This window comes from Hirundo rustica, chromosome 3, assembly GCF_015227805.2.
Source record: "Hirundo rustica isolate bHirRus1 chromosome 3, bHirRus1.pri.v3, whole genome shotgun sequence".
In the NCBI taxonomy this organism is placed as follows: domain Eukaryota; kingdom Metazoa; phylum Chordata; class Aves; order Passeriformes; family Hirundinidae; genus Hirundo; species Hirundo rustica.
Genome location: NC_053452.1, coordinates 41,331,311 through 41,353,982, shown reverse-complemented (window position 1 = coordinate 41,353,982; position 22,672 = coordinate 41,331,311). Strand labels below are relative to the sequence as shown.

The 22,672-nt window shown below is 40.9% G+C and overlaps 1 protein-coding gene across 24 annotated transcripts in view; it reads right to left on the bottom strand.

Moving 5' to 3' along the window:
- Positions 1-19,530, bottom strand: part of AFDN (afadin, adherens junction formation factor) — a 116,671-nt gene extending 97,141 nt beyond the window's left edge. For 16 of the 24 annotated variants that reach the window (XR_005700179.2, XR_005700183.2, XR_005700184.2 and 13 more), the window contains exon 1: positions 19,073-19,530. Coding sequence is in view for 13 of the 24 variants with exons in the window: in XM_040059965.2 (XP_039915899.1) it covers positions 19,073-19,183 (111 nt within the window). In the remaining 11 variants the exon portion in view is untranslated. The remainder of the gene's footprint in view (positions 1-19,072) is intronic. The other 8 variants (XR_005700180.2, XR_005700187.2, XR_005700188.2 and 5 more) reach the window with 1 other exon arrangement.
- Between the last annotated feature and the right edge of the window lie 3,142 nt (positions 19,531-22,672).

Below are 22,672 nucleotides of genomic sequence, written 5' to 3'. Positions count from 1 at the left end.
CAGTCAGATCATCAGTTACAAGACTGGGTGTGTGAAGTTGGGAGGAGATAGGAACAACAAAAAGACAACTGAGAAGCCGAATACTTAATCATCACATAGGCATCCTTCACATTACTGCTTTCTCCCTCACCCTTCCTATCCACCCTAGTCTGGAATAATGAACTTAAAAATAAACCATGCGTTTCTGTATCTGTACTTTGCTTAGTCTAGGCAGCAGCTTCATTCCTAAAACTGAGGGAAGCAGATGATTACAGATCTTACAGAACACAACTCAGGGGATCCCCTCCAGAGTTCAGACAGCATTAAGACTTCGTGTTGTCATAACCGAGACAGTCTCCCCCCACTCACTGCTATGACTGTCCTCAGCTGAACAGATTCCACTTACGAAAGGAGACTATCAGAAGGATATTTTTCTTGAGGAAATACAATTCCGATCTCTGAACTTCTGGGGTAAACCAGTCCTGATCTAATGACTCCCAGGGTGCACAATAAACCTTTTTAACCTTGTTTTTTTGGAAGGAAATCCTAGAACATGCATCTGGACTTAGGGATTAAGAGCTAAAGTAGTAGTTCAGCTACTTAAGAATGGCTAGCAAATTTGCATCAAAATAGATTCAAACATAACATGCAGAAAAGGTGACTTAAAGCCTCTTTAAAATTAATATCAACACATACAATTTAATGCTAAGTTTCTAAGGTTTTTCTTATTTGGTTTATTTCAGTTTAAAATTCCAGTTATATTAATACTGGCCTAAGAACATTTGCAGAATTAACAGATTAATGCTATTCAAGTTTCAAACTAGCAACTTAAATTTTAACAATAAAAATGCTCCACTGAAGTAACAGTGCAGCTACAAACATCTGTGGCCAGACAAGATTATAGTCTACTTTCAAACAAGTACTTCAGCATTTCTTCCATCAAAAATGGTACACTATCAGCATAGCCTATTTTTCAGCATCACACAGAGACCCGTATCACAATAGAAGAATTCAAATTAAAGAACATGAGGTTGAGTATGAATAATTGAACTAGTCAACACACCATACTGTACAAATACAGTTTTATACACTAACCATAATCAGGAATGAAAGCAAACCTTTATTCCCAATAAACACATATCAACAAAAATAATCCAGCACAGCTCATTCACTGCAACTATCTATTCCAGTAACCAATACAGGTGTGTGATCTAGAGAAGGAAGAAGCACAGGAACAGAAAATGGGAGCAAAACTGCATTTTACAGAACTTACCAACACTTCCTGTCCTGCAGCACTAGGACCTCACCCTATCTCCCCTGGGCAATCTGTCTCACAGAATACATTGACAGAACATAGTTTACTTAAGTCAAAGGATACATAAAGGGATCCTGAAACATTAAAGTATTTTCAGTCCTGAGATTGTGTAGGATGGGTAGGAGAATGCTGTGCTCAACTTCAAGAAGAATCTAAGCATTTCAATATCCAAAGCTTTCAAGTATATGCCTAAGTGTTTTTTTCAAAGGAAATTCTTCAAGGTGGGGGTTTAGGTGGGGTTTTTTTTGTTTTGCTTTTTTGCTTGAGGTTTTGATCAGCTTTTCAGTTCAACAATTCAATAAGGACAAAAGGAAAGTCCCGACACTGAAAGGTAAAATGTCTTGCAACAACACAGGCTTAAGAGAAGACTGGCTGGAAGAAGCTCTGCTAAAGAAAACCTGAGGGTCTTGGCGGACAGCAGGCTGAAGATGATTCAGATGAAGGCCCTCACAGCAAAGTCATCATGCTTAATTGCATTAACAGGAGTAATACAAGCTTTAGGTCAAGTAAAACAATTGTCCTGCTCTACCCATCACTCTGGTTCTGGGCTGTCAGTACAAGAAGGACAGAAATAAACTGAAGCTCAGCAGAGAGCTATAGAATGACCAGGAGGTGAGAGAGAAGGAACTGGGTTTCCTGCTTCTGGAGAAGAGAGCTGGCTGCGGCGAGACCCACAGACAGCTCACAGGATCTGCAAAGAGGCCAAGAAGTCAATGTAGCAGTGATGCACAGGTCATGGTGGGAGGACAAGAAACACTGAAACAAAAGCGGCCTTTAACCTGACTATACAGAAAACCTTTTTCACCATCAGGACAGTCAAACCAGTGAAGGAGGGTGCCCAGAGTTACTGGTCCTAAGGGGGTTTTCAACACCTTATTAGAAAAGCCCTCAGGGCATCAAGACTGACCTTGCTTCAAGCAGTAGGTTGGACAAAAAATTTCCTGAGGTCTACTCCTAATCAAAGTGTGCTAGAATCACATTTAAAAATCTGTGGAGGACTGGCTAATTTTCCAAGACTGTTCAGCTACAGAAAACACTGTTACAGCAGCCAGGCAGCCATAATTTAGACATGATGACCTCCAACCAACAGGAGAGTTCCCTATACCGAGATGTCCCAACATGTGTCTTAAGAAGGGCCATGACAAGTGAAGGGATGAAAAAAGCTAAATAAAGTAGTTTAAGTGAGCATAGCACTTGTATATTTCTCCTCAGGTACAAGCCCAACTGACAGACATTAGAGACAGTAAAGCCTGTGTAAGTGTTTCTACTACACATAAGAGTCATTAACAATACAATGCAATCCATCACAATTGGAAATAAACTGGAATGGGTATATACACCATGGAACCAATATTATAGGATAATACAGGGAGAAAGGAACCTCAGGAGTTTCCAATCCAACCTCCTGGTGAAAGAAAGGTCATCTCTGAGGTCCTATCAGGCTCTTTTGCAGCTTTATCCAGCCTGCTCTTAAAAATCTCCACGGACAGAACTGCACAACCTGCCTGTGCAACCCGTTCCACTACTTGACTATTCACTGGCATCTGAGAAGTTTTCTTGTGCAGAGCACTTTTGTAGTTAGTGAATTGCATAATGATTTCACTTTTAATACAGATAAAATGAACTGTACACCTGAAATAATAATTCTTTTAACACCAAAGTTCATTCTTCAAGAAAGATTATATTACCAAAAAACAATGAAAGATGAGAAAACTCAAGAGAAATAGAAATTTAAGGGAAAAGCTCAGCAGAAGTGGGTTTAAAAAAAAAAAAAAAAAAAAAAATCAATATTCCCCAGCCCCCCTACATCCTCAAGCCAGTGAGATTTCCACAGGTTCTACATGTTACTTCTGAAAGCAGTTCAGTGCTGAAGCTTCAGACAAGCATCTGAGTGGAACAAGGGAAGTGATTCACTACCATCGATAAGTATTTTTTGCTATCCTATGGTTGCTATAGATTATGTGGGGCACAGGAAGGAAGGAGTGGCTGTAAATATTATTATTAATAATAATAATATTAATAATCACAAGCTAATCACAGCAAACAGCTTGATTTTGAGAACACCATAAAGCAACAGAACATCAGAAGAAAACAAACTCAGAAAGCATGAACGAAAGGAAAGTGGGGTTGACCAAGATAGAAGAGAGATCAAGAGAGGAATTACCAGAGGGGTGGAGCACCCCTCCTATGGCAACAGCTGAGACACTGGGATTGTTCAGCCTGGAGAACTGAAGACTTTAGGGAAGCATTTTTATATCAACCTTACAGTACCTAAAGAGGGCTATAAGAAACATGAAGAAGGACTTTTTACAAGGGCATGTACTGGACAGGACTAAGGGGAATGGTTTTAAACTGAAAAAGAGTAGATTTATATTTATTAGTTATTATGAAGAAATTCTTTACTGTGAGGTTGCCCAGCAAGGTGGTGGGTGCCCCATCCTTGGAAGAGTTCAAGGCCAGCAAATACAACATCTTTTCCCCAAAGCCAAATTTTTCTGACAATCTTCTGAATGACAAAGAAGAGAAAGCATAATTTTCTCTCTAAGGATGTAGGTGTCCATTTTGTAAGCTGTTCTCTTTGGACAGATCCATACTAATAAACTTAGATGGATTCATTTGGAACATCAAAGTCAGAAATGTTCATTCCAGTATACATTCATTTTTAAGTTATCACCAGGAACTACTGAACTTAGACGTGCCATTATTCCCTGTCCCACGTGACTTCATCATCAGTAAGGTTTACAAAAATAAGCACTGAAAATTTTCATGCTTGTTTCAAGAAGAAAGTTATCTCAATGAGTAGATTTTGACAATAATCAAGCCCAGATCAGATGCATTTTTTTTAAAGCAATGCAATCTTTTTTTTGCTTGAGTAAAATTTATTCACTATTTAAATTCCAATCCTCTGGAATACACCTCAGCATTACGAAAAAAATGCTTGAAATGCTTTTCATTGTGAAAATACGATCTAATTCTTCAAATATATTGAAGTAAATTTTATACTGCAATTTTATACTTGCAACTGAAGTTTTTTGTAACATGCCTCAGACATATGAAAATATACCATTTTTATTTGTATAGAATATTATTATATACTCTTTTTTAATATAGAATAAGAAAGTGAGAGGTATTTCCCAAGTCAGGAAAGTAACTTTGCTCAGGGGAGTCTACTCATGAAAATGCTCATTTCACCTTCAAATAGCACATTTGGTTACCAAAGAGCTACATTTTAAAAAGTGCTACCAGCTCTGTTTTACAGATTTCTTCTAGAAGAGAACAAACTACGGGTTTTATCATGTAGCACTGGTTAATGAAACTGGTCTCTACAGCTCTGTTAATAAGGAGTTGCCAGAAAAATGTGTTTGCCAGGGCACTGTGCATGAACTCTCACTTTCAACAAGTCCTGCACTTCTGCTCTGTAGTTAGTTTTGCAGCCAGTGACACGGTTTGTATGTTTAGTTAACTTCACTTAACTTCCCACCTTTCATTTGTCATCTTCACATTGCAAGAAAGTATCAGAAAATTAAATGGTTGCTTACTTTCAGGCATTTTCTTGCTCTAAAACACAGTTCTATCAAATACTCTTAATTTTATCCTTATCAAGGGACTGTCATTTGAGTAGCACACATAGCAAGGACAAGTTACAATACAAACATTAACGCAGATGATTAATGTGAACAGGACTATTTCGAGTTTAAACAGGCTCAGATTACAAAAGCATTCACCAACTTGGTCTGGCTTACTCAGATATTAAAACATAGTTAATGAAGGCATAAATGATACTACTGTACAAGATTTCAAGTATACACTGACTCACGGTGAAACAATTTAGGCTTTAACTAACTGCTGGTATTAGCCAAACAATCTCTGTAGCTAATCAGAATTAACACAGCTGAAAAGTTACACCAAGGAGGTCTATCCTCTCATTAGTGACGGAGGATGACACAAGAATATGAGAAGATGACCCAAACCAAAAATTCTGTCAGGAAGCAAAGATACCAGCATGCAGCAGTGGAAAGGAATTTAAAAATCTAAGGAGTCTCTAGCTTCTTTACCTTTTAATTAACAAGCAGTAATGTCTCCCAGTGTAGTACGCATGCTGACTACTCAGCATGTGTATCTCTCTACTACTGAGGACAGTAAACTTTTCCAGACTTATTCCAATAAATATATTTCATTTGTATAAAAATAATAAAAAAAAAAGAAACAAAAACTCAAATCACAAACAAAAACACATGCACATTTTATATACTTAGTTAACACCATATAATTTGTACAGTGCATTTTTTTACTACTCTCCACAGAGACACAAGCCTTCCTTAGGATTAGGTACTTAGAGTAACTCATTCAAAAATATTTCATTTTTTAATTATTATTGCAAAGCATTTGGGGATTTTGAATTTCTCTGTATTCAGTATTCACTTCAAAAATCTTAATAAAACATACATGCTTGCCTTAATTAACAGCTTACAAGATGTTAGAATACCAGACAGTTAAACATGTAGAAAAAGGGAATTATTGGGGAAAAAGCTAGGGCTATTCAGCCTAGGTTCTTCAGCCTGAAAGAGAAGGTTGTACAGAAACCTCAAGCAGCTTTCCAATATCTGAAGGGGCCCTACAGGGAAGCTGGAAAAGGAGTCTGTCAGGAACTCCAGTGACGGAAGAAGGATAATAGGTACAAACTGAAAGTGGGAAAAGATGAGATATTAAGAAGAAGTTCTTTATTGCGAGGGTGGTGAGACATTGGAACAGGTTTCCAAGGGAGGTTGTGGATGTCCCGACCCTGACAGTGTTCAGGGCCAGACTGGATAAGCCCTTGAGCAACCTGGTCTGCCTGGAGGTGTCCCTGCCCACAGAGATGGGGCAGTAACCAAGTGATCCTTAAAATCCATTCCAACTCCTTAGCAGTTTGCTTCATTTCAGTAAAGAGGTAACTTAAGTTCCAAATCTGATGAATCAGTCTCATGTACATTTGATACAGAAGTATTTCTGAAACAAACAAACAAAATCCCAAATACGAAAATTCTTCAAGTTTTCTAGGAAGATCCATAACACTTTTCCTACTGTATGCAGCTCCCCAGTAGAGGAAAGGGGCATTCTCTGCTATCCCAAACAACTCATCTAAGATTTAAACCAGAGATGGTGCTGGTAGATGACACTCTTAAAGCAGATTAACTCTCTCCCCCTATGTTTTATGAGGTGAAATCTCAAATTAGAATAACCTGGAGAATTGCATACATTTATAAAAATCTGGCTTCTCTTTCTGGCTCTGTAGTAACTAAATTTACAACAGTTTTCAACACATTACTTCATGTATCTGCATCACTTTTCCCGTTCCACTATCCTAGAAACATTATAACAAAGTGAGAATGTTAGATATCTGTTATACAAACCAAGACAGTTTTAAGATGATACAGCTAGTCACAAGTACAAGCTAAGCATGATCTAAATAAACATAATCTTAGAATCACAGAATGGCTTGAGTTGCAAGGGACCTTAAAAGATCCCTTAAAAGATCATCTAGTCCCAACCCTCAACTTTGCTAATAGCAACAACTCAGAGAAGCACTCTAAGGTGTGTGTGTTTGGGGGGGGGGGGGGGGGGTGGAATAAACAAAATCAAGTAATCTAACTCACTTCCAAACATATTTGAATGACCATTGCCCACTTTCAAGAATTAGACTCAAAATTGCTCATTACATGAACAAAATGTATCATAAACGTTCTACCTACAAAACTGGTTTAGATAGATAATCAAGGTAAAGAAAGTCAGACATTATTTTGTACTAGCATATACAAACAGGAAAGCGCAGTAATTAAAAAAAAAAGTGTCCTCGCATATAGCAAGTAAGCAGCTTCTCCCAAAAACAAATGCAGCAAGCTTTAGCAAAACCAAAACTTGCTGAAGTTTGGGGTTTTTTTTCCATTTTACCTAGATTGCATGTATGCAAATATAGAAAGAAATTTTTGAAATTCACTAAGCACCAATTTTAAAATGTTGTCAACCTTTAATGACGTTTAAGTCAGACAGACATCGGGGGTGGAGAATAGGGCAGAGAAAGGGTTGGCCAAAGCTCCTGAAAGCCATAGCAAAAAGCAGCATACAAATTTAACTGCTACCATGTACTTGTGGTTGCTGTAAAAGTCAGTATCATCAACACCACAGAGCTGGAAGAGAATCAAAGATGGGCAGTTCTGCGTGGCAGAAGACAGAACCCCATGACAACAATCAGATGGCAGTAATGGCAGGAAGAGGGTCAACACTGTCCACTTCCTTTCTGTGCCTCAGAAGTGCTGAGAGGTGGATGAAGAAGTGGCTGCAGAACGCAGTGTGTGTGTACCTGTTAAAAGCGTTCATCCTCTTTTACAGCTGCTGAGGTGGAAATAGCTTCAGATTACTCACACATACATCAGCCACGACAAAGAACACGGCTATTCAACATTTTACTTCATAAATAAGGATATAAAGCTATCAGAAATACGTTGGTATCTCACTCTGCTTGCAGGTTTCTACTACTACTGATAACATCATGATATTGCCACAGAAGGAGATAGCTGACAGTGGTCATTTCCTAGCTGACACTAGGAAAAGGCATGTCTATCAAGGATCAGAGAAAACTGTCCTGACCCTTTTGCAACATAAAGAAACATCCTGCTTATCCTCAGGATTTAGATAAATTAAGCTCTACATGCTCTGAGTACCATCCTTACTACCTCTGAGGTGGTTAGGAAGGATTTTTTCCCCTTGGTGCAAGATTTCCTTCTCAGCAGCTAAGGAATTCGGTATAGGGTTAATCCAGGAAACTCAGTCTGTCTCTACCTAGCAAATACCCAGAAGAGATGACACAAGCCAAATGCCTATTAAAAAGAATCCTCTCCAAAATAAGGGGAAAGTATCTATGGTTATAACAGTATGCAAGCAAAAAGCACTACCTTAGAAGAAAATCCAGGTGCCAGAACCTCCATCAGCACACAGACTAGCTGGTTATAAACAGGTCCAACTGCAAGGCCACTCCAAACTACAAAGTCCATATGGCAGGTGTAGAGGATTTAATGGCTGATCTGTAACCTCACGGGAGGCTTCTGACAGAGGCAGATAATCATAAGGCTGCTCTCTGAAGCCAGTGTAGCAGGATGAACACATTTGAAGATTGCTCTAATTGGCATTTTTCCCTGAAAGCAGAGGATTGGAGTGTCTGGTTTAAGGCTGTGGATGTGAGATTTTTGGAGCGGAGTGCATGTGGGAGGAAATGAGGGAGAAAAGGTCACAACACAGGTAGGTTTACTGAGAAAACCAGATCAGTGCATTCATAATTATACACATGGATATTTCTGAGCATCCATACACACAAGAATGTTCAAAAACCTGAAGACAAATGTGGAACACTGAAGATAAGACAGGCATTTTAACTAAGTGCTGAGTTTCATAAGGTTTTTACAAACCACCAGCATCAGAACATTGTAGAACACTTGTACTTCAGTACATAACTGTCTCACATTGGTACAATGCTACCAATTTTTGTGCTGCCACTTGACCCTTATCACTCAAAATAACACTACTCTGTATGATGCTCTTCTACTTTGAGAAGGCAAAGTTTTCAAATTCGACTAATCTCTCAAAAATTTGATGCACCAATCTTTTGAGTTCAAGCTTAAACTTAACGCAGGTGAGAAAGCACATAGTGAAACAAAAGCATTCTAGAGCTTGTAGTAGACTGCAAAAAATTTATTTTCAACAATAAGAATTAGTAACTCCTTCAAAGCTTCTAATATTCAAGATACTGAGCCAGTATAAGAATGTTAGGAGATACTGGTGATTATTGCTTCAGAAAATTCTACCAGAATTTTGAATACTGTAAAATTCCAACACTCATTCCAACACAGTAATTTCATCACAGATCCTACCTTGCAGGTCACTTTCAGTCAAAAGCTACAGGCAGGCAGAAATCAGAAGGCAATAAAAAACCTAGATGCTTTACTGTAAATCCTGACAAAGGCTCCAGGAGAGAGCCAAATCCTCTCTTCATTCACTTTTCTTTTTTTTTCCTGTTAAATGGCTAGAACACCTGAGACAGACTGCAAACCCAGCTCATTTACTGAAATCTTCCCAGAACTGCAATGTCACCACTTTGGGCTGGTTAGGTCTTTGGATGCTTATAGATGGCTCTGGTGACTATACCAGCAGTCAGTACATAAAATCACTTCATAGTTCTCTCTCTTTTTTTTTTTTTTTTTTGGTCTACATATCAATCCTTATCTATCTGAAAACACTTTGCTATAGGCATAACAAGTGAATTTATTGAAATAGTCTTTGCTGCGCTATGGCAACAAGAACAACTCTCATGAAATACTAGATACAGTTTCAGTATTGCTGGAGACTTTATCAAAAGTATTACAATACATCTCACACAAAACAAAGAGGGGCCTTGTTAGAGCATTTCACTGATTTTTAAAGAAGGAAACAGTTGTTTGGCTTTTTTTTCTTTTTTTTTTTAAGGCTTCAAAAAGCTAAAGAATTAGAACACGAAACGCAGCAATCTTAAGGAATTCCAGTTTTGACCTTCTCCACTATACACTAGACCAAACAGGCAAATCCAACAAAATCAATTAGCAGGACTGAGCAATGTTTTTTTCATATGTAAACACTGTCTTTCCATCACAATTTTCAGATTATTTTCCTTTTCCAGATATGAAAAGAAACCATCCCAATCTTTCAACAGCCAGAACACATGCAGTGAGTGCTAAAGAAACTTTCTTAAAACTTTCATTCTGTCTCCACTGAAAGTCAGTAGCAGTCATATTCAGTAAGGCTATCACTTTAAGTGGAAACAACTTACCATGTTTCCCAGTAAAATGTGCAGCATTCTACCAGAAGTATGCAATGCTTGGATATGATCCGAACGCAGAAAATATCAAACTGTACATGGAAGGTGAATGCAAACCAGATTTCTCCATGTGAAAGAAGTGATATTATGAAAACCACTTTAGCAATGTGAAGCTTTCCGAAACACAACCTGGTTCCATTTTGTTTGTTTCCACATGGACATTTTCCCATCTAGGAGGACATTGTATCACAGACAACACTGTCCCCATGTTTTTTAAATTAAGAACAAGACATAATTGTTTTTTACTAAAATTGAGAATGATAACAAAATGTTTAAAGGGTCCTTTTCAATTTCAAGCTTATGTACTGCTCAAAGCAGAGCACCTTCCAGAGGGTAGAGGGAATGAGACCTTTTCTTGTTTTAGATATTGGGGAAGGGTTTCTTTGTCCTTTGAACTCTTGCCCAATCACAGGCTATCCAACAGCCCCTATTTTTCATTAAGACGTGAGATTCTGATCTTCCACTGGGTTTTGTAAGCAATACAACATATATAAAAACAAAATGTAAATATATGTAAAAGCATGACACTGACATCAAATTGTGTACCTTGCCTCTAAGAAAATAGAGGAGGGCGGACTGACAAGTCATCTAACAAAGAGAAAGCTCTACTAAACACACCATGGAGCACTTGAAAAGTCCATGCACTGAAATCTTAGTTCACAGACACTGCTCTGAGCAACATACTTTGTTGGCCAAATGAATACTGTTGCCAGACAACTCATTCTTTTTCACTTTTTCTCACTGTAAAAGGTGCTCCAACCACACGGTAGAGCCAGATATTGAGCCATGCCCTGGGATATGATTCACCAAGGGGAAGCCTTAAACCAGATCATCAAGAAACTATCATCTATTACTAGGTAGTGAATTTTTGTGAGAGCTTTCATATTCCTGAGTTCTAGTTACAAGAGCGCAAATTATCAAAGTAGTAAGAAAAACACTGACCAAATAAAAAAACCCCACCCTGCAGCCATTGTTTCAGTTTGCCATCACTCTATAGCAACTAGTACCGTAGTGCATAAAACCCATTCCAAAATATTTACCCAAGAGTTGACCTGGCATTAGGAGTCATAGCCAAACACTCAATTTCCAGTTCCGTAACAAACCAGCCGGTTTTCTAATGTCCTTGAAAAGAATCACTATAGTAACTGTTATTTTTTTAAAGTTAAATCTGTTTTATACTCTTGGAATACATAAGTCAAATTAGAAATCCATTTATAAATATCCTTAAGATATACAAAGCACCACTTAACAAAAGCTTAAAACTTTCAAAACTGATGATGTGTAATTTCTGCTCTTCACTGAAAGAGGTGACATGAACAAACTTACAGGAACGTACACAATTTCATCAGCACAATAAAACCCTAACAGATTCTTCTATTAATATGATTAAATTCAAAGACAAATTACAAATACATGTAATGAAGTAAAATTTACATTTAAGCGCAAATTTGCACTTAAAACTAACATCCTATACTGATCTTCTAGATGACAACCCTAGTACAGGATTTTTTCCAGTTCTTCCAGGATTCAAACTCTAAAGAAATTTCCCAAAGTAATGAAAACAAAATTCTGCAAGACAGACCAGGGCAATAAAGAGCACAGCACATAGAGAAATGAAGCAAGCAGTATCTAGACAGAAGGTGTCTTCATAGAAAACAAGAATGAACAAGAATCAGAGGAATGGCTCCCTAGTAAGAGTATCTGTGCTGGAAGATGATCTGAAGAGGAGCTGTCTAACTTACAGGTAAGCACAAAAGGCAAGAAGGCAGATCTAGAAAGTGTAATTAAATATATAACAATCAGTTGATAACCTTGAGGGCAATGCCCATAACACAAGGAGATGACCATTAGACTGAAGCATTACACAAAATGGTTTTACCAAGTTACATGCACCTAACATGAGAAAACATCAGTCTCACAGAATAAGGAGGTATGAGAAAAATAGGTGACTGCTGAAAAACAAAAAGTAATGAACAATGGACTTCTGTCAAAGCAGATGTTTTTAGTCTTACCAGAAAACCAAACTAGACAGTAGTGAAAGGCAGAACTGCAGTTCTATTACTGAAGACAACCAATCACGTGGAAAACTTATCCCATACTGAAAAAAGTTTTTACGTTATACATCTTCATTATGCAAAAGCTCACTAGGCACAATACAGCCCAGGGAGATAATTTGACTGCTGCTGCTAGGTTTGAACTACTACAGAGTTTCATCTCTGCTGACTCAAGTTTTCATCCTAGATTATCAAGCTTCCAGACAGGGACAGTTACAGAAAAGCAGTAATTTTTACTTGCAATTAAAGACCTGAGGGGAAGGGGGAATCTCTGCAATATGCTCAACAACAATTATGAGCCAAGTCATGAACACCATACAGAACAACCATCAACTACCTCTTTGGTTTATCTACCTAACAACCTTAACAGCAGAAATTAACAGGCTTTAGCCTTTTCACAAGATGAAATGAGCATCACTCAATTTCTATTCTGTATGTATTCTTCCTAGCCAAAAACCTTGAAAAAATCAAAAGAGTGTTTTACTCAAATACACTTCAGAAGAGGCTTCCATTAGCATGAAGTTCACTTTGAAAGACAGAGAAACACTCCATCACTTATTTGTAATATCTGCTAAATTAGACTTTTCTTACGTTTATCACAACATTTAGTTTAGTAATCACAACAATTACAGTTTCAATTAATGCACACTGTAATTCTCAATTGCACCTTCTTCAGAACCATTGGTCAAAACAAGGAGTTATTTTCTTCATGCACGTTCTAAATTTTGCACAGGTACAATTTATTTCCCTTCATCTAAACAAAGCAACTACTCCAACAGATATTGACACAAAGATAAACACAAGAGTGGCTTCTATAGCCTTACCACAAACACCAGTTCATTTCAACTTTTATCACTTTCCAGCTAAGTTTTAGTTTTTGTTACCCCCCTTAGATGACAAAAGTATCTAGACACAAGAGCAGAATCTCATTAATTATAAAGCTAGGTTTCCCTCAAAAATCATAAAAGTGTGTTCCATTCATCTTGGTTTAGCCTCTCTGAAAGAGAAATGGTTTTGACAGAAAAAACGCACTCTCACAAACAAAGCAAATCCCTTACATGTCTAGAGGACTAGGAGGGTTTTCAGCTGAAAAGTAATGCTTGTCAATGGCAATTTAGGCAGGGAACAGATTCACACATTAGGAGCGAATTCTTAAAGCCAGTATGTCTGAATTGTATGGACCTAATTAGCCACTAGCTCAAGAAATAACTTATGTAAGGAATATTAAAAGCAAAGGCTAAAACTTCTTCCTAGAATTATTTTCATTACATTATGTTGTGTGTAGACTGTAGTCAATATCTTAATTCAAACTCATAATTGAGATTGTCTAGAGAGCACTAAAACTTTATTTGTAATGACTATTCACTTTGACTCAGTTAAAGGAAAACTGGTCTCCAAATACTCCTTTTGATGCACATGAGCAGGCTTCCATCCCTGGCTTCTTTTCTTCAACCATTTTAATGCAGAACTAGAGCTCAACAGACTCAGTAAAGTGCAATTAGTAATCCTGAACCTCTAACTAATGCCTCAGTGTTTTTATCTCCTCTTGAACTGTGCCTGCTTAGTGACAGCAATTATTGAAAAATATCCTGTTCACTAAAAAGCACAGGCATCAGTCCTCAGGATTCTAATCACTTTTCCAGACTGACTAAATATTAGTTTAAACATTTGTTGCAAAGCGAGTTTACTTTCCATACCATAGGTTTGGGAAACTTAAAAGGACAGTAGTTTCAGACAGAATACCAGCTTCCTTACATCTATTCAGTACAAGAGTAGCACTTGCTAAAACTGCTGAAAAGAGGTAAAATCGAACTAGTGGAGATGGCACGAGCATTTCTACCATTTAGATGGTGTTTCCTTAGCTCCAGACTTGCATTTCCATTACTAGCATCACCCATAACACAATAGGTTACCAATTTTAAAAACAGGTCTTAAAAAAGCCTCAGAGCCAGATTTTTAAAAGGGTGAGATCTTTTTAAGGGTGAGTGAGCAACCATGCAGATAAACAGCAGGGGGGTTAAAACCTAAACTTCCCATTTCTTGTTGCTTTAACTAGTTTTAAATAACAAGCTTGCATAAGTACCATTAAAAGGCTACAAGCTTATGTCATATACCAGTCTTCCCTGTGACACTTAATGAACCAGAATCAGATCTGAACCCAAAAAGTGAAGACAAAAGTTCTATCAGCCCTAAAATATCCTGCCATAGATCGTACTGTGCAACACTTTCTGTTGATAGATTGCTTACTTGTATTTAAAGCCAAAGAAAACAATATAAAACATACTGAATAGACCAAACATATGTAACGCAACACATGGGAAGTCAATATTAAAAAAAGCCAAAACAAAGCAACACGGAAAAAAAAGCCCCACCCACATTCTGAAGGGTTATTTCTAATACCTTGTTGCTAAGATTACATGAGATTTCTCAGACAAAAAATTATCATATAGCCATGAAGATTTTTGAAATTCCTTCTCTTTTTTTAAATGATGGCCATTTAAAAGTCAAACTCTCAGGAGTTATTACTTAATGCAAAGCATATTATTTCTCTAAGTTTTTTGATTAGACTTTTGCTAACACAGCTGCACATTAGTCTAGAACAACATTCTCCATCAGAAAACAAAACTACAACAGATCAATGCTTCTGACAACAATCCCTCAGCCCTTGGGCAATTGTTATAAAAAAATTCCACTTGTTCTAAAAAAGTGTCTCAAAAGAATTAAATGCAATTCATATTCCTAGCCCACAAACCATGTTTCGAAAAAACACGACACTTCTCTACCTCATATACAGCTATGAAAGCACACATTAAAGATGAAATCTTATTTTATCATCAACAGTAATTCTAACACCTAGTTTAGGCACAGCATCTTATTAGATGCATTCAAACAGTGATAAATGCACAGCCTACAGTACCCCTCCATTCCTTCCTCTCACCCAAAACATCCATGTTACAATCAACTCCAGTTAGCATCTTTATTAAAGGAGGAGGTAAAAAAAGCTAAATTGGATAAATGCAAATCATTTCCCATCTACAAGTTTCCAAACAACTGTGTTCTTATTACAAAATCATTCATTCAAACTCACTCCTTTCTGAAAACTTTAGGTGCTGTAAGCACCCAAGACTTAAACCAAGATCAAATCATCATTTCATCTCCTACTGCAAAAGGTCTAAGTCTTTTCTAAGTCTCTTTACTGCGTTTCAATGCCTGACCAAAAAAAAAAAAAAAAAAAAAATCCACAAAATTTGGTAATACTTGGAACAAGGGCAAGGGAAAACAACTGAAGAAAAGGGTTAACATTTTTGCTTCATTTTGAATCTGTTAATTTATCCACAAACAAAAACATGATTCACCCTTCAGAAAAGTTTCATCAAGTTGAAATGATGACCAGTGTTACAGACATCTTTAGTAAAGGTCTGTACCTAGCAGCACTCCTGAAACATTATCATATAAACTTCAGCTAGTAAATGCAGTTTTGGTTTATTGTTTAGAACTTTGCTTTATAAGCTTCTCAAGCCACAGAGCTTCTCTGAGCTACTTTCTGAATAAAATGAATTTTAAAATTTCAGAGTAAAATAATGCAAATTAACAAATCTCTCAGAGCTGCAACAATGGTTCAAATAGGTAAACACCTAATAAATTTAAAATTACCATTTTGCTCTCAAGCATGAGTCCACAAATTACTTCAGTGAAAGCAACTGAAGATAGGAAAGCCTCACTCCCAAGAAGTCTTCAGCTTTCCTAACATGTGATACAGAGAGAGGAATACTCAGCTTTCAGCATGCAACAGAAAGTTTTAATTTCTGTTTTGCTGGGGTAAAGCAGCTCTGAATGACTTCATCAACTATTAGAGTCAAAGAGAAGTTAAGAAAAAGTTAGTGAGAGTCCTCAACATACCCTATCCAAGGCTTCTGCTTTTCAATGTCTTACATACCTTAACAATTTGTTCCTGAAGTCTCACAAGAGGCATATAAAACAAGTAAATCTCTAATCCCTTAGAACTAGTCTACTCAATAAAATATGAACAGGAATTCAAACAGATTAATTTCATGAACCACTTGTCTAAAAAAACCCCCACACATCTGAACTACCTTCAAAATACAGCCCGACCTTCAAAACAAAGTCCCATTTTACACACTGCAGTAAAATGAAGATGATCTAATGGAGCTGGAACAACTCTATCTCACCAAAGAATTAGACCTTTCAAGCTAATACCAAGGTGCATCAGCCGGTCACATGCAAATTCCTTTCACTGTCACTGCATAATCTATGTCAGAACTCCTGTCAATTTACATTAGATTTCACTTTTTCTTTGCTTTACCGAAAATATAAATCTCTCTGAACCCCACTATTAAGCCTGGAATAACCCCCTCTGGAAAATCCTAGTCTCTTACATAGGAAAGTTACAAGACAAGTCACTTAAACCAGGTTATTTTCACTGAGGAAATCCCTGAAGAATCACTACAAGGCATCAACTCGACTGATGGATCCAACCAGCAGCTCCTGGATAACAGCCTGCAGTTTGGGCTACAAAGTTAACCCAGCAGGCCAACAACTATGTCTGGATAGTTTAAAATTATTCAGTTTGACCCAGCTCAGGCACACACAGCTACAAGTCATATCCAGGTTACTGCATCTTCCCAGATGCCACACTTGCTGCAGTCTCTACAAAAAGCAAGATGTGCCTTATGTTCAAGCTGAGCCTGGAAAAACAGGGAAACAACAGAGGATTGTCAGTTCTCAAGCAGTCTAGTAAAAGGGCTTTCATTTAAGCTGATAAACAGTACAAATGGGAATCACAGCATCATCTGGGTTGAAAATATTGCCGAATTTGTGTCAGCTCAGGGTAAGAGTGAAAATAAATGTGCACCTTCGAAAGCATAGTAACTGGAAGGAAAACATACTTTATCTATAAAATTGTTAATTTGGTGTAAACGCACCTGCAGCCTTCTAGAACCAGTAGGCTAACGAGCTCATACATTCAATGATATTATGTATGCACTTAATTTTTTACATTCAGTAGTTCAGCTGAAATGTCATCACTGATAGTGGTGAGTATGCGCCTATAGAAGTTCAGAGGCTTAACTGCGGAAGTGTGGAGTGAATACAAGGGAAATTATTTTTTTCTTTCAATAATAACTATAATGAAGCTGGTGACTTTTGTGCAAACTCTAGTTAACTACGATAATAAATATGCATGGCTGACCTAAAGAAAGTATGATTTGTTAAACTACTTACTAACAAAACCACAGGAGCGCAGTCTGCTCATAAACATGAAGACAGGCTGGAGTTAGAATGTACTGGGAATGGACAAATACATAAGACAAAAAGTTCAGCCACAGGCAGTTAGCACTCAACCTGCAATTCCAAAAAGACTGTGCTATATTCTCAAACACAATCACGAAGGCTTTGTGACACTGGCTTCATCCCACTTTTTTGAGCCAGCAACCATCAACCAATAATGGCACTGTTAAAACCTAAGCAATGCAATCAAGGAATTCTAATTATGATAAATCTTGCAAGATGTAGGGAATAATCACAGAAAACAGTCATCTTTGCGTTGAAGAAACTGTCTGCAATAAGCAGAACTGAAAATACCCGAAGGTGTTGCAGTTCCTAATGTTAGAATCGCTTTCAACACTTTTTCGTGGCTCTGCTAGCAGTCAGCACCTGGGTGCAGAAACAGGAGCCAGCTCCAAGACCAAGCCAACGTGATTCTCAGAGGCTTCTGTTAATAAACAACCAGGGCCAGGCCAAGAGCAAGTGTGAATTTCCTCCTTTTCCCCGGGAACGCGCACATGATCAGCCTCCACCCTCTAAGCAGGGAGCCCGCTGTCACACACAAACAGGGCTGTAACCTGCCCTCCCCCTACCCCCCCCCGCCGCTTTCAAACCAGACGCGCAGCACGAACCAGCCAAAGGGAACATGACAAGGGGCAGCGGGAGGGTGTGGTTTGACTACTACATTTTTATTTTTTTTTAAAAAGGGACAAAACCCAGCCTCTCTCGGCCATCAGAAACACCCACTTCACTAGGCAGAAATTACCCGCTGTGTTTTTCCAGTACACCATGTGAACTCGGGTCTGTGAACCTGCTCCTGGTATTTACTTTAGGCGGCGGGCTGGCAGGCTGCAGGCTCGGAGAGCCGAGGCGCTCCGTCCGTCACGCCCTGGGAAAGCCACTCCGGAGATTGCACCAGCAGCCCGGAGAGCCGCCGGGCTATAAGCGGCAGGTTGCTTTGTAAGAGGCGCCTTCTGCACAAAGACGAATATTTTAAAGAAACTAACAAGCTAGCAACAAAAAAAAAAAAAAAAAAAAAAGTGCTCAGTACCGGGATTCTCAATCATTCCCCACCAGGTACTGTTAAAGTCACAGACAGACAAAAAAAAAGAAAAAAAAAAAAACAAAAAACAACCAAACCAAATCCCACGGAGGTACCCGGTGTCGGGCTCGGGACAGGGGCAGCTCCAGTATTCTCGCCCTTGCCCGCCCCCTTTCGCCACCTCCATCTCCCCTTCCTCGGAGCCGCCTGTCCCGCAGGGTCAGGCCGGCATGTGCCTGCGGGAGGGAAGACAGGGAGGAGGGGAGGGCTCCGGCCCTTCGCTCCCTTCCTCTTCCCGGCCGCTGCAACCTGCCTTCACCCGGGCACGGCGAGGGGCCCGACCCTCGCTCCCCACCGAGAACCGGAGCCGCGGCCAGCGCAGAGGAGCCCGTGCCCGAGCCTCCGGCCGGGCCGGGGGGCGGCGCGGGGGCCCGGCTGCCGCGGGGCCCGGCCTGGCCCGGGCGCGGCGTCTCACCGGGCCGGCCGGGCGGGAGGCCCTCGCCGGGGTCGCTCACCTCGGTGGGGTCGCTGATCTCGAACAGGTCCAGCCGGTTCGCGTTCCAGTGGTTGATGATGTCGGCGAGTTTGCGCCGCTCCTCCTCCCGGCTGCCGCCGCCGCCCGACATCCTCGCCGAGCCCGCCGCCGCCGCCGGGGAGCCGAGCCGGGGCCGGGGCCAGGCCCTCTCAGCCGAGCCCCGGACGGAGCGGGGTGTCCCTCAGTCCCGGCCGGGGAGGGGAGGGATCGGCTCTCCCCGCGGCCGCCGCCGGCTCGGGCGCCGCGGAAACGCCCCGGGATCGCGCCGCCGACAGCGATCGGCCCCGGCGGACAGCGGGGAAGGAGAGAAAGAGAAGGGGGAAGGGCGGGCAGGAAGAGGAAGGATGCCCCGAGTCGGCAGCGGCCGCCGTACCTCCCGGCTCGGCAGCGCCTGTGGTCGCTCGCCTGCCCCGAGCCGAGCGAAGCCGCCGCCGCCGCCTTTCTCCGCCCCGGGATCGCCCTCCCCTCGCTCTCTCCCTTACACACCGGCCGTGCGCGCCCCCGCCCGGCCGCCCGCCCTCCTCCTCCCCTTCCCGGGCGTGTGCGCGCCTGCGCGCGCTCCCGGCGGCCGTCGCCTCCGCCGGCGCGCGCCTCCGGAGAGCGCCCTCCGCCTCTCGCCTTCCCGTTCCCCTCCCGCTGCCCCGCTCCCGCCGGCGTGCCGAGGCGGCCGGGGCCCGGCGGCGGCCGGGGCGGGGCGAGGCGCGGCCAGGTGCAGCGGGACTCCCCGCGCGGCGGCGGGCGCAGCGCGGCCCGGCGGGAGAAGCGGCGGGAGCCTCGGGTGCCGCCTTAGCGCGGGGCCCGCGGTCGGGCTGTGGCACCAACAAAGAGCCGCCGCGGCCGCGGGAACAAAGACCCTGCGGGCGGATCCCGGCGCGGCCCCGCCGTGGCTTTCCCCGCACTGAGGCGGGCGGGAATGTGGCCGCTGCCCGGCCCTCCCTGCCCGCGGGCGGAGGTCAGCGCGCACGGCCCGGGGGGGGCTCCAGGTCAAGGCCGCCCCTCGCCCTGCGGCCCCGGGCTCGCCGCGGTGCCTCGGCGTCTCCCGGCACAGCCAGGGGAGCGACGCTCCGCTGCTGCTCCGGTCGCTGCGGCGTTTGATAATGGTTACGGAGTGCTTTGGGAGCGCCGCGTAAAAGGGAATTGTCTAAAAAGGCTGTATTGACTGAAATTTTCACGGCTTGCGATGAACCTGATTAAGTTAAAGCATCAGATAGGTTTAAATGCGTTTTAGACACGTCATTTTTCTGTGGTTTCTCACAAAACGTGTCAGTTGGCCCTAAGAGGCATCGCCCATTGTGTAAACGTTGGAATTCAGACCAGCTCTGGGGGGTTGGCTTTGTTTCTTAACCCGCAGAATAAAATGCATCCTGATAGTTCAGCGGTCATATTTGTTGTGCATTGGGCATCCTCTGAAACTTAGTACTTGAACAATCCTGTTTGAACTCGTTTGTCCGAGTGTTTATCTTTTTTGGTTTCTTCGGGTGGTTAAGAAAGGGGAAATACTGTTTCCTTTTAGCATACCTGGCAAAGTATTTCGAGTTCTTCTTGGCTGAGGGAGTTCGTTTTACTGATGAAGTTTTGATTTGGCTGGGTTATTTAAAGGCAGAGATTCCTCAGAGGCCTTGTCTACATTAAGCAATTAAATTATTGTTTTTATCCAGTAGTACAGCACCTGTATAACTACCAGAAGTTCTGGTTTTGCAGGTGAAGGTCAGTTATACTTTTGCCCTACATATGTAACTGTGCCACATTCAGGCTTTCCAGTTCCAAGGACAGAAGGGATTATATTCCTTGGGTCCCTGACTTTGGGAGGTGTTGACAGCCTGTCTGAGAGCCTTTGGAGAACTTAGCAAGGGTGGAGGGGACACACAAAACCTCAAGTTCTTGTAGTGCCATCATACTAAAGCTGTACTGTATTCCTTTTAGATGTAAAGTGTAGAGAAAAGGGAAAATCAAACATAACTCTTTTTACATAAAAAGAGGAGGAAAAATAGGCTGATATTTATTTTTTTTTTATCAATTCAGAGTGTGCTACAAGATAACACTGGATGTTTTGCAATGCCTGCCAGAAACCATGTAAAATCTGTGATGTGATAGCTCACTAACCAAGGCTGTGTGCTGTCACAGATGACATTTGCAGAATGTTGTGCTTGCTTGACTCTGCATATTGGTGAAATGGGTTGGTTCAATTCACAGGGTGAGAATCTGTGGCCGTATTGCTTCAGGATTAGAAAGGAGACTTAGGTACAGAGTGTGCACAGATCCATGTTTTGCTGTTACAAGCTACATAGAATATGTTTTCCTGTGGAAAAGAGGTGGTTGCTCTGGGAAAACTGGCTCCTGAAAGTAGTTGATTTAGCATTGCTGGCATGCTTGGGTTTTCAAATGCCAGGGAGCACCAGGAATGAAATTATCACTGTGCTGGACCCACACGCTGCGTGTAATCAGCTGAGAATTTATTTATTTCTATTTTAACTGTGTCTAGTCAGCAGTTCTAAACCATAGCTAGACTCCAGCCTGGATACAAGCAAATCCCTCAAATGGAGCAGAATTGGAGCAGGCTAATAATGTTTAGATGTCACTTTTCAGAAATCTCAAGTGACTGCAATGTATTTCTGTGTAGCAGGAGCAATGGAAATGCTACTGATGGTCAGATACCAACAGCAGCTATGCTGCTGATTAATTCTGCCATGAGCTGGTCAGTGCTGAAGCAGCACTGAAAGAAACCAGGCCTGCTTGTACCTGTTGAACAAGCTGTTGCCATCAACAGTCAAATGACAGCATCTTTAGTACAGAATCAGGATTTAAGAAAAATACTAGTGTAGACAAAAATTTGGATGTCTGAGTGAACCAGCAGGACCAGCATACAGAGACTGTACTGTGGAAGGTAAAACATAAGCCCAAATTTCCTTGGAAAAGCAAGTGTGCAGGGAAGTAAAGCATGAAATTACAGTATACCAGCTAGTTTACAGCGGAAAATGTGTGCTGTTTCACTTGCAATCCCTCTTTCTTTTCATAGGGCCGTTGCAATGAGAAGTAAAACAGCTGCTGTAAAGCCTGGAGAGTGACATGATTCCTGTGAACAGTTGTAAAAAAAATTAGAGATATTTATGAATGGAAAGCATTATATGTATAAAATGCATTATAAACAGAATTGTGTGTTTGACTATCATCAAGGCATCTTCCATGTAAGGTAATGCATAAAGTTACTTGAAACCATTAAATTAAATTTACCTCTCTATTCTTTGTGAGATTTTTATCATTTACACGGTGAAAAGACAATCCTATTTGAGGAGTTTCGAATTCAGGCTGTCATTCCTGCAGGTATTGCCATTGAAGCTGGTGGCAGAGTTAGATTTGGGTCTTTAGAAGATCACATGCTAGATAAGAAATAGTAGGGTAAGTGAAGCAAAAGGATGGGAAAAAAAAACTGCTTCCCTTGCAAATGATGGTAATTTTTTAAAATTTCTATTCTTGCTGAACAATGTTCTTTTTAAAGGTGCTAAAGATAACTAAGATACTGTAAGCCATTATTCTGATTGTTTGTTCAGCACTCAATATATATTATGCATTTCACAGAACA